The following is a 13,487-nucleotide window of genomic DNA, read 5'->3' on the forward strand; positions in this document are numbered from 1 at the left end:
CGGGCACAAATATCACTGTATAATACGTATGCGTTGTTAATTATTAGATAATTAATATCTAGAAGAAAGGGGTTGCTCCAAGGTCAGATTAGTTAGTCTCGCTTCGTGGTCTCGTAACCACGTCACATAACTAATATTCTAACAATTAGATAAATATATAATATATTTAATTTTATACTTAGAGAATATAGGATATTCTAGTATCTTTTAACTAAATATAAGTCTTTCTACTATTAGAGATCTAGTTTATATAATTAATATTAAGCCTAGTTATATTATAGAATTCTACTTATTACTAGCGTTAAAGAAGAGATATTAGTAAATTGTTATAGCGTAGTATTTAGGTATTTTTTTTTAATATAATACTTCTAATATAAGCTAGATATATCCTAATTACTATCTTTAATATTTATATATATATATTCTTCTTATACTTATTACCCTTTATAAATATTAGGAATAAGGCAAGTTGCCGTTATATACAGCAAACTGCCGTCACGTAATAGCAAGTTGCCATCACATATTGCCGCAGCACTAGCGTGGCGAGGAGCCTTAAGTTCCTCGCCCTCTCTTATTCTAATTAATAAGCTTTATTAACAAATATTACTGTAACCTACTTAAGTAGTCGTTATTAGTAAGTTACCCTATATAACTAATACTAATTGGTAGTTAAATAATAATAATAATAATAATTCATTGCTTAACGTCCGATTTGGATCCCTATTAGGCCCACGCGGACTACTCCTTATTTATATATGGGGAGAAAACTCTATTTAAGAAAAATAAGAAAACCCTATGATCCATCTCCCCGCCTTTTGGGACTCGCCTACTTAGCGCCTATAAGTCGCCTATAGTGCTCTACTACCTTACTGTTTAACCTCCTTAGGAACCACTGCTGCCGTAACAAGCCTACGGACGCGCTAGTATCACAAACTATTACTCTACTACTGTAGAGTTACTAGGGGGCACCTGCTGCTCGCCCCCTTGCCTTCTATTACTATTTCCCTTACAACCCAGAACTAATTTAGCATATTTTAACTAATAAGCTACTAGGTAACCGCCTTAAGGCCTTTTTGTATTAAGAGTAGTATATTATAGTTCTCTATGCCAGCTGCTAAGAGTATTGTTTCTTAATTGGTGCGTAGGGGGCATAGTAGTATTACGTGTTTTGGTGTCTGTTTTAGCCAGCCATATTTACATCTCGGGCTACCTACTGGGACACCCACCCAGTAAAGCTAATCTTTTAGTCCTATTATTCCTGTTCTTAAGAGTATTGCTATTATATTTTCTGCCTTTATTAGGCCTTCTCGGAGCCCTTAGGTATTTACCCCCTATAGCGTTAACTATGCTATAGCTTAGGTTCGTTTTGCCTAAGTTAGCCTCTATACCTTTAACTCCTATTTGCCTCTCCAGCGTTAGTCTAACTAGTATTATATTGCGGTAGATAGTTTCCCAGCGTTCTTGCGTATTCTACTTTAGCTCCTTTCTCTATCTTGCTATTATCTTTACTAACCTCTTATACGTCTCCCTTTCTCCTCTATATAGGCCTGGGCCCTAAAGCGGCACTATTCTTCTTCTGCTTTTTTTACCTATTTCTCTAATATCTCTTCCCTACTTTAGGGTTATTGGTTTGTTCTCCTACGGGGCACCCTAAGGTCCCTCTATAGTTTACTTAGGCGTGTCTTAATATACTTTATAATATTAGAGTTGCGTTTATTTTACGTCCTTTATATTATAGCGGCTTTAATATATAACTATAGGGGGGGAATATTAGATTCCTTCTTAAGTAGTGCTGTGGCCGTTCGCTTATACCTGCCTGTAATACTCCAGAGGTAGGCTGTCTAGACCTTTTAAAGTGGTTTAAGGAGTGATTTAGGGGGGCCCTTCTTAGTTTCTCTAATGGCCCAAATACTGGATCTATATGTTATGGTTAGCCAAACAACTGCTATATATAGTAGGCGTGACCTCTAAAAGCATGGACCCTATGTAGAATTAACAATCCTAGATAAAGCGATGAACTATGCTTGGCCTTTACGGGCCGCTTGCGCCGTATGTGCGTTCTACTAGAGCTTGCTGTCTACCCATACTCCTAATACCCTTAGGCCCTGAACTAGTTAACCCCCAAAGCCTTAAATGTGAATTATATGCTAGAGATCTGTAGATTAGTTGCGTTTTCTTATAAAATGGATTAGCTGGTATTTCTCTAGTGAGAATTAGACTCTATAACGTTTTGCCCATTCTATATAAGTGTTATAGGCTTTCTCTAGTGTTCTGCAATTCTCTGCGGCTGTTGGCCCGTATGTAATTAGGTTTATGTCGTCAACGAAGCCTATCCCCTAGGTCGCCCCTTCCTCGAAGGAGTTAAGCAGGTTACTTACTTGGTAGTTAAATATACAGTTAACTACAGAGCAGCTAGGTTTTTAAATAGAAGAGATAGTCTCGTATAGGGGTGCTATATACGCTTATATGGAATGGATTCCAGTAATACTATACTACCTTAAACTTACGGAAAACTAGTAACAGAAGTGTTACTAAGTACTAGGAGATACTAAGTTGCGTCTATTATATAGAACAACCGCATTTATAAAGATTTGGTTAAGTACTTTAGGTTAGAAGTATTACTAAACCTAAAGTCTTAAGTTAATAACCGAAACGTATCGAACAACCTTTATTTTCTTATTTTTTTTGTTATTAAAAACGCGTTAAAATAACCATCTTAATACCTTTGGTATACCTTCACAGACCATAAAATTATAATTACTACCTAATTACACGTTAAACAACCTTTAATAACAGCTATTATAACGTTAACCTACCTAAAAAAGTACAAAAATGATATTAACCTAGAGATATAGAACACCAATATAACTAACCTTAAAGATATTAATTAGTAAGACTTAAACGGATTCTTATTATACCGCATAGCACACTATAAAGATAGCGAATATAACGATACTATGTTATAGTACTATATAAGGGAGGACTTTATTAAATAGATAAAGGGAACATAGACTCCTATAAAGAAGGACATTATATAAGACTTCCGTAACTTCTTACGGGAGTATAGAGTCTTTATACCTATAGATAGGGGTACTATTAAAGACAATATTTAGGAGTAGGTTATTAATATAAAGGAAGAGCACGAATAGACTCTATAAGAGATTAAGCACTAACTACGCACTATAAGGAAGCTTAACTTATAATAGAATCTAAGCAATATACCTCTAGAGATAAATCTACCTTTGCCTTTAACTCCTCTATATCTAATTTAACCCGTAACTTTAACCTTAGATACTATACCCCAATAAAAGCAGGCACAGAATCTTATTGCTTCGCGATTTAATAACCTTTAGACTCCACTAACTAGACCTACGTCCCCACTATAGCCTATAATGCAACTCCTACCTCCTCTATCTTAATCTTAAATTGGAGGTAGTTTAAAATTGCTTATAGAGCTTACAAAGCTCTATTCGGATTAGAAGAAGAAGTTTAGCGGGGAATTATATAATGTTCTTAATTTAAAACTATATATCTTCTATAACTATTGCTAGAAGGTAGGAATAGAGTCTAATTAATACTACAACGCCTATTCCGTTATGCTTAAGGGCCAAGCTAGTACCTTCTATTATAATTATTTAGTAGGAAAAGGATATAATTTTAACCGCATAATATATAAGTTAAGATGCCACTTTAAAACAGAAGAGAATAAGCAGCAGTATATGTTAGAATAGAGAGAGACTACCTTTCTAAGAATTATTGCTATAAACCTAGGTATCCCTCGGCTTAATTATCTTTAAAAGTTCTTTAATTAACTTTAGACAATTTAGCGCGGTTTATCCGAATTATATTAAGAGGATTTTAGCCTATATAATTAAGTTATTAGCGTATATTAAGGTATTAAAGAATATAACCTTGCTCTCTTTAATCCTGCAAATACTTATAAAGGTATATGTACTTAATTAAGATCTTTTATTAGCACCGCTCTACGCTCTTAAGAAGTACAGTAATTTAACGCCTAGCTTTAACCTACTTTAATTAACCCGCCTAACTAATATAATTATAACTAGACTAATCAAATATATAGTGGCCGTAGTAGGCAATATAGTAGAGGGTATAATTAACAACTATAAGGTAAAGGTAGAGGTCCTTATAGAGGTTTATTTCAAAGTAATTACTAAAAGAAGTACTACGTTTGTAAGAAACCGAATTGCTAGTTAACTAGGCATTCTCTTAATAAATAAAAGGAGGTATATAATAAGTTTCGCTAGAGTATAAAAAACGTTAGAAATTATAAGGCCACTACGGCCTACTTCTAAAGCTTCCTAGTTTAATATAAAGGCGTAGAAGATCTTAAGGGTAAGGTTAATAAGGCCGAACAGCTCCTTATAGATATAAAATTAAGGACTACTTACCCGACTAATACTTTACTAAGTATAATAAGGTAAATAGTATATAAACTATTACTGTTCTTAATAACCAATCTACGCTACATTCTATTACGAAGTTAGATATCTTTAATAAGCTAAAGGAGAGTTCCGCGTTCTCCTTTAATAATAAATACTTGGCGAACGTCTTCTATAGTATTATGCCAGATATAGTAGTAGTTCTTTAATTAACGTCTAATACGGATCCTATCTAGGCCTACGCAGACTACTCTGTCATAGGGGGAAAACTTATAATTTACAGGAAGAAAACCCTGTAGTTAGGTTAGGGGAGGAAAAACCCTATAAGCCACCTCAGTAGGATAAAAAACCCCAGTTTGCTATGTCCGTCCGTAGCGGCGGCCCTACGGGCCTACGGCTACGTCCTGTCCTCCTTAGATATTTAAACTCCTTAGGAACCACTACTTCCTTTACCAGGATATACAGTCCTTACGATTAATTAATTGCTATACTATTGTTTCCTATATCTTAGCCATCCCCTATATACTACCTCTTGTTTAACTATTACCATATACNCCTTACCTCCCCCCCCCTAGAGCCATCGAAGGCGTAAGGGGGATTCATCTATCTATAAACTACTACTATAGGCAAGCGGGATGTGTATGCCTAGGTATCTTTTATGCCTAGGCCCCAGCTACTAGGCCCTCTCTAAGGGTTACTACTCCGTTAAAAGGAGACAAGGAAAACCATACGGTGTTATCCAGGCTTGCAGGTAGTACTTAGTCGTTTTTTTAATGGCAAGTGACCGTATGCTCCGCGGGCGATCGCCCTGGGGGTTAGGAGGGGCCGTATATTTGCTCGCTGCTCGTTTGTTCGCAATTGCTCGTTCGTCGATATAAGGTCGTTAATGCTTTCTATTGGGGGTCGGGGGATGCTATCAAATGTTGTGCATCCATGTTGGATCGTATAGGTGCTTAGTAGGGGAATAGTAATGGCTGTATTATAAAGGGGTACCGTCTATAGTAGTTTTCGAGATCTCACCATCCCATATAAAAACTTTTCACTACGCCCCATGACGCACACAACCACCACCAGGCCCACTAGCACGCGCTATGCGACGTCTCTGCGTTAGCTCTAGATAAGACCAGGTTTATAGCCGTCACTATATATAGGTACAGAGTCCGGTTTCAACGGCCTTATGCCAGATATAGGAGCTATAGGAGTATCTATAGCAGGAGAACCTTAAGTTTAAGCTTTTTAATAACTTAATACTTCTATCTAGATTAACTAATTAATGGTAGGCCAATATATAATACGTTTTAGTAAGGGTACCGTAATCTCTCTTAGTACAATTAGGGTCCAAACCCCCTTAGGATATATTACTTTCTACGTTATTTTTATAAACACTTCATTTCTATTCTGCATTAGGGATATAAATAAATTAAGCGTTAAGCTTAATAACCTTAAGAATATACTTATATAGGGAGACAATTAGGTGCCTATTATACGTAAGTAGGGTTACCCTTAGCTGCTCCTTTAATAACCAGAAAAGAGTATTGCTTAAAGCTATTTAACTAAGTTAGAGTTATACCAACTACACTGTTATTTTGGCCACCTATCCGTTTATTAATTACTTAGGGTTCTTTAGTAAGTAGGCCATAAAGTTAAGGTTAAGGCAATTAAGCATTTTATAAAGTACTACTACTACTACTAAATAAACCAGAAGTCCCCTAGCTAATTTAAGTTTACTCTTAAAGATAACTACAAATTTAACTTCTATATTATTATTAACGTTATATATCTTAGCGGCAAGCTAGTACTCTAAGTTATTAACTTCTTAACCTCCTTCTAAGCCGTACGATTCTTAAAGGATATATTAGCTAGGAANGTATAGAATACCCTTTAATTATACTAGATTAATATCTACCTAGGACCCCCTAATTAAATTATTTATAATATAGAAAAGAACTTCTTATCTATAGAGTTTTGATAATAGATAAAGGCAATGGCAATTAAGGTTAAGGAAGTTCCTATTAAGGCATATAATAGCGTCGGAAAAGTAGAGCGATATTATACGCCATTACGCCGCGTATATAAGATTATTTCTTTAGAACTAGAGGATGCTAGCAAAGAACTTACCTTATAAATAGCTGTTAAAGCTATTAATAATTCCGCTGGCCTGGATAGACTCGTACCTATATTGCTAGTCTTTAGCGCCTACCCTTAAATAACTAACAATTCTCTACTATCTCCCTCNATTATATAANNAGCTAAGGCTATTNNNAANGCAANAAAGGAGGTATAANNTCTNTACGCNANNCGCTAGGTTAATAACGCACTAGGAATAAGAAATGGCCTAAATACCTTAACTACGCTTAATCTACTACTCCAGTCTAAGGTACGCGTATAGCGTAAAAAGGGAGGATAGTTAGGCCTATATTAACTTATTATAATTAATAGTTAAACTTATACTATTTAGATGCCTTATAGACCCACTTAATTCTATTTAACCGTTATTAAGCCCTACTATAAAGATAATAGTTTTAAGCCTTTGTAGGATACCCTAAAAGATACCTTAAAGAAGAACCACGATTAACGTGCTTTAGAAGACGACTACAATCCTAATATAATTATAGTAGATATGCCACAACTATAACGCGGTAGAGGTCGCCCAAAGGGATTATAAAATTACTAATATCTTATTAATTTTAAAGAGCAATTTGTTGCCGCCATTAAGAATAGAGTTAAGCTATTAATGGCCTTTATAACAGCTAAGGAGAAGGCTGACTTTAAACTTGCAAAATAGCTTTAAAAGGAAGGTTATATTATAACTTTAGGAGCTCCTTTTTAAGCATCTAATAAGTAGGAGATTAATGGTCTTATTACAAGAGGAGTCTTTAAATTTAAAAAGTATAACCCTACTAAGTTTAATAAAGTCCGTATCTTTAAGTTAAGAATAGTTAATAAGATTAAGGGCAAAGCTACTAATGCCCTATTTAAGAAATTAAGGCTTATTATTTAAGGCTACAATAATAATAGTAAGGAGGTAATTCTTATATAATCTCCTACGATTTAACGAGCTANTTAGCGAGTTATTATTATACTAGCTCCCTCCCTAATAAAGAATAAAATAGCGGTTTATCTATAAGATATTACTTAGGCCTACACCCAATTAGAGACGCACCTTTAGCGCTTAATATTAGCATACCTTCTAGAGTAAATTCGCTATTAATATTCCAAAGATACGATTATAGTTATGCTTAAGCTATTATATAGAATCGCAGAGGCAGGAACTTATTAGTGGGCTACCTATAGCAAGCACTATAAAGAGAAACTTTTGATAACTACTTCTATATTTAATTTATACTTCCTTATTATAACCATAGGAACTCTATTCGGAATTATTGGCATATAAACTAATAATATAATTATCTTAGAAGACGACCAATTCTTAGCTCTTAAAGAAGATAAGCTAGTAAAGGTAAACCTTATAGCAAAGCTAAAGGAAAAGCTTAATTTAATAACACTATTACTTTTTAATAGATGTATCCTCTCCCTAAATAAGGATTCTATTGCTTTACGCTAGAAGGGTTAAGGTAAAAAGATTAATGTTATTAATATTAATTCTCCGAAGTAAGGATACGTGGAGTAACGCGCCTGTAGAGCTTATATTGCTTCTATCTATTAACCTAAGGCTTTATTTAATTTCTCTGTTACCGCCTAATATTAGGAACTAACTAAGGATAATGTTCTTGCCCTAAATAAGCGTCTTTTCTAGCAAATAAACTATTTTAATTGGGGATTACTCTATGTGCCTATTAATCTTCCCACCGCTAAGCTCTTTATATTTATTAATGAATTGTTTATAAATAATAAAGATTTTAGCTCCTAGCTAAGATATAAGATTATTATCGCGAATAAATCTACCGGAGAGAATAACTTTATAATCTACGGCAATTTTATCTATTAGAGCTTAACTAAGAGCAAGCGCGTTACTTAGAGCGTTCTAGCGTTAGAGATATATAAAATAGTTAGCGGAGTTAACATAATAATTGCAATTAGAACTACCCTAAAGATAATTATAGATTGACTCGAATTTTCTGTTATCTCTATAATCGTGTGTACCAACTTATATTCCCTCTATAAGTGTTTAGTTAAGCTTAGTACCATAAAGAAGAAGCGCCTTATAATTAATATTATAGTACTTTATTAATCCTATAAACGGCAAAAACTCTTTAAGATTTAATAAATTAATAGTTAAAATAACCTAGTAGATATAATAATAAAGGCAACCCTAAATAAGGCTTTAGAAACGTTTGTTAATATAAATACTCTACGTATATAAGTTAAAGGTTGGGTTAAAAGGGAGTAAGAGTATAATATTCTGTAAACCCTAATTTTAACTAGCTAATTAGGATTTTCTATACCCAATATGGAAAATTGCTATTAGCTCGCTTATAACTAGCGCCTTAGCGGCCCTAATATAATGTATACCTATAACTCCTAAGTAAGAAAGCACCACGTGCTAAGAGGCAAATTTTAAAACAGCGAGACTTATATTATAATGGTAATAGTAAGTAAAGAGGATTTATATTTGTTATAATAGTTAAGCAGTATTTATATATAGATAGCAACTATAAAAAAAGAATTGCCAGTGTTAGGAATAAGGTAAGTTGCCGTTATATAATAGCAAGTTGCTATCACGTGTCGCCGCGGCACTAGCGTGGTGAGGAGCCTTAAGTTCCTCGCCCTCTCTTATTCTAATTAATAAGCTTTATTAACAAACATCACTATAACCTACTTAAGTAGTTATTATTGGTAAGTTACCCTATGTGACCAACAATAAAAGAAGTACTTTTATAATTATTTAAAATCTTTAATTAAGAACTAAGTTACTTTTATTAGTAGTAGTATAGAAGAACTATTTAAGATAGGTAAGTGCGTAAAGGTGCCTAGATTATATTCTGGATATATTACTAATATATTCTAAATTATATCCTAAATATATTCTAGATTATATCCTAGGTTATATTCTAGATATATAATTAAGTATATAAATGGCGATAATTTTAAATAATTTTGTATTAAAACCTCATTAAGTGTGCGCGCACGGTGTTAAAGTTCATCCAGTGTAAGATTTTGTAACGTGGCGTATTTCCACACTCCCGGAGCTTTCGGCAACACTGGCCGAGCTGTATGCTCGTACTGAGGCGTCCAAGCGGTCGGGTGGTCGAGGCGCCCCAGAATTGTGCGACCGCAGGTTGCATCCTTTTCTACTTGGGCAGAAGCTTCTACAACCTCAATTCTCCACGTTCCTTGTGCCTAATTGGCGTCTAGATATATTATATACAAAATTCTAGCATTTTTAAGGCTCTGTAGAGAGTTTTCTAAGGAAACATATCCTAACTGCCTAATTAGGAAGGTGTTACCGACTATAATAAGGATCTCGCCAAGATAAAACTAATACAATATAGGTTTAGCTGGGGCATCCCAAGAACTTTTTCTTCTCGGGATGGTCCTCTCTTACCTCAGCAGGCCCAAATGTGATTCCGTTGGTGCGGATTTTCAATCGGTCCGCAAGCTGACTAACTGCATTTGTGCGAAACCATAGAATTGACTTTGCGCGGAGCGGAACATATAAAGATCCGTCAATTTTATGGTCTGAGCTTGCTCTCTCCAAGTTAATTAAGGTAACGAGTGTTAGGTGTCGCGCTACGCGCTCCTCTGAGATTACAATTTCTAAGCAGAATGCTCTGCGAAAAAGTACTCAATGACTCTTGCCGTAATATCCACAATGAGCTCGATACCCTTCTCTGCGGTATTGTAAGTAGGAGCGAGAAGCACATAATCTCCAACTTTGCCACCCACGGTGCCCGTTCCCAGGTGGATGGAAATTCCATACTTAGGCTGCAAACCTAGAATAGCGCTAATGAGTACCGGTCCGTCTATCACGGGTAAGGAGTACCTTTTTCGTGGATTCCCATGGCAACACCCTCCTTTCCGTGTACTGGGCGGCGTCGCCACAGCCGCAGAGGGTCTGGCGGCCAAGGAGCACGTGGATCGGCTTGGTGGGCTTGGATAGCAGCGTCCTGTTGGGGGGAGAAGCCTGGGGAGCCTGGGGCCAGGGTGCCGGCGTTGTGGCGGAGCAGGGTTTGAGGCATTGCGTGTTCCATTCAGCCTTCTCCCTCTATTAAGAGGCGCAGCCCCCTGAGTGGAGAAAAGCGTGTGGAGTTAATGCTCATGGCTATAAAGAACTGAGTCGCCTTCTCCATGGCTTTCGTAGCAGTGGGATAGGGTGCTTCGGGTGTAATATAGACCACGACACGAGCTTCTCGAAAGGATGTGGTAATGCTGCAAGCAAATGTTCCACGAATTCGGCGCTGGTGGACGTGCATGGCGCTAGAATGAAACAAGATTAGGGCCTTAACCACGGCATGCGTAAAGCACGTGGTCTCTCATCTCATAATCCTCCAAATTGCGGGCAACACTTCTATAGAAGTTAAAGACGATTTATAGTATGTTCATCGGATCAACATTGCAAAGAAATTATAATTCCCGAGGTAACCAGTCCTTTCAGCCTTGCAGCTTACCTTGCCGTATTATTAATGATTTAGCTTAGAGGTTATGTTGGATAAGGCTACACCAACGCCGACAGAGTACCGCCAAAGCTTCACGACACTTGAATCAACTTTCGACATGACAGCTCTACCACTAAAGTTGGGTTTATTGCCAACTTTAAAAGATACCTCTATAACTAGGAAGAATATATCTAGCCCGACCGAACCACAAAGCTCACTTCCAGCAACCTACTTTTAATCAAATGATGGAGTAGCTGATGCCATCTACGGCAGACGGTTCGTTAGCAATGCTCGGCCTCTAAATGCGAATTCCTCACTTTACGTACATTTCATTCTACTTCCATATCAGGAAGCGAAAGCTCTTCAATCAATTCGCAACATGTCCTGAATTCAAGTCGTCAGGCACAAAAGTCTCTGGTGAATGATCAAGATGCTGTGCATGAATCGACTCGAGATATCTGCGAGCTGCCCTTTTTCCATTCCTTGACGCAAAATTCAATGCTCTACTGTATTGCTCGCCGCCAGGGCCATGAATCTTAGCCCCTGCGTTCAGCAGGAACTGGATCATATCAATGCGGCCATGCTCAGCGGCAACTTCAAGAGCAGTCCTCCCGTTGATTTTTGCAGGTGGGGCATTGACATCCGCGCCCTCGTCGAGGAGATAGCGAGCAATGCCAATGTAGCCCCCCATTGCAGCCAACTGAAGGACAGTTGCTCCGGACCGTTCCGCCGGTGGAGCATTCACATCGGCTCCAAGCTCTCGAAGCTTTCGGACGAGCTCTAGGCTTCCGACATCGGCCGCTGCTTGCAATGGGGTGAACCGAATGCCATCCCCAGCGGGGGCATTCACGATTGCGCCTGTATCAATCAAAAGGTTGATAAGATCAATGTTTTTCGTGGCGATTGCCATTGTAAATGCAGACTCGCGATACTCTGTATTCACAATGCTATTCGGATCAGCACCTGCTTCCAAGAACCGCTGGACAATCGGCAAAGCCGGGTCGTATTTGTGCCTCAAAATTGCAACACCAAAAGCATTCGTTGCAGAGGTACATTTGAAATGCTGGATTGGTTTGAGGGAGACTGCCCTAGGATCAGGATCATTTGCCGTGCTTACATGCTTCAGGAGCCTCCAGACCGCCAAGTAACTAGGCAAACCAATCGCTTTTTGCAAGACAAAGTCATCTAGTTTCTTTCGCTGTGCAGAGATAGGAGACCTTGCATCGAGGATTATATTAAATGTCGTCAAGTCGGGCTTGACTGCACTTGCGATAGCAAAAGAGTCGCCTGCATCTGCACCCTTGAGGAGCAGATAACGGATGAAACCAGAGGCTCCGACCTTATCGACTGCGAGCCTGAGGGCTGTGTAATTGCCGGATGATATGTTTAGATCAGCTCCAGCATCGACCAGAATCTCTACCAGCTGATTGTTCCCCGTCTCGATGGCAAGCATAACAGGCGTATAATTAACATCATCCTTTGGTGAAGTAGCGTTGATATCAACACCAGCATTGACGAGCGCTTGAATGACAGTTTTGTCGCTACCTCGCTTGATGGCCTCGTGTAACACCGTTGTTCCGGTAATGCAACACCTTCCATTGACATCTGCGCCAGCTCTCAGGAACATCTGGACCTGACCGAAATCCTTTTGACGTACCGCTTCCATCAAGTCTGACGGCCCGGCAGCTCCAGCCGCACGCATAGTTGCAACAATTTCGTCTTGTCCAAAACGTGATGCAGCTTGCGAAATTAGATTTATGTATTCTTCCCGCACAGTCATTGGGAGTAGGGAAACCGCTTTTTGCACAGAGCGAAGACATGTATCTAAATGCTTAAGCTTATATGCTGGGGCTATAAGCTCACATGTCGAGGCTAAATGCCCCGTACTGTAAATGTAAGCTGCCGTCGCAGAGACGGGGCTAGCTCCATTTACTCTAGCATCCGCAAGTAACATTACCAGTCTCATGTCGGACATCGAGCAAGCCAGGCCGATTGCGGAGCTCTCAACCTTTGCCCCAGCACCAAGAATAAGACGAAGTAGTTTGATGCTGTTTGTAAGGATAGTTTTGTGAAGGACAGACCTTCCGCTGTCAGAACATATTGCATTTACATCATCGCCAGCTTTTATCAGGCTGCCGCAAATGTGGATTACTTCGTCTTCTTTGGGGATAGCCAGTGAATATTTAGGGGGTTCGATGCACGAAAATAGAGGGGTGCAGTTCTCAGGGCATCTCGAGTGGACGGTAGCACCTTCGAGAAGAAGAAGATCTACGACAAGCGAGTTACAGGTCGGAGGACGAATGGCCAGGAACAACGCGGGCAACGAGGAGCCCTTGGCTGAGTTAACGTCTACTTTGGCATTAAGCAGTACTCGAATGAGCTGGTAGTAATGGTCATTCCACCAGATACTCGTACGACGGGTATTGAATCCCTTCAACGCTTGTTGGAGAGCAGTGTCTTGAGCCTTAGATCCATCAATTGTTTTGTTGGGATCAGCCCCAGCACTGACCAGAATCTTGACAACTTC

The 13,487-nt window shown here is 38.3% G+C and overlaps 1 protein-coding gene across 1 annotated transcript; it reads right to left on the bottom strand.

Annotated features, from left to right (window-relative positions):
* Positions 1 to 9,752: 9,752 nt before the first annotated feature.
* On the bottom strand, positions 9,753 to 10,390 carry K441DRAFT_653786 (uncharacterized protein). The gene is made up of 3 exons (XM_067647586.1): positions 10,348 to 10,390; positions 9,910 to 10,297; positions 9,753 to 9,842 (listed from the first exon to the last, which is right to left on the bottom strand). Exons 1-2 carry the CDS (start codon positions 10,364 to 10,366, stop codon positions 10,122 to 10,124), a joined length of 195 nt encoding a protein of 64 aa, XP_067508065.1. The 5' UTR covers positions 10,367 to 10,390; the 3' UTR covers positions 9,753 to 9,842; positions 9,910 to 10,121.
* Between the last annotated feature and the right edge of the window lie 3,097 nt (positions 10,391 to 13,487).

The sequence above is a fragment of the Cenococcum geophilum genome (genome assembly GCF_001692895.1).
Source record: "Cenococcum geophilum 1.58 unplaced genomic scaffold K441scaffold_6, whole genome shotgun sequence".
Taxonomy (NCBI): domain Eukaryota; kingdom Fungi; phylum Ascomycota; class Dothideomycetes; order Gloniales; family Gloniaceae; genus Cenococcum; species Cenococcum geophilum.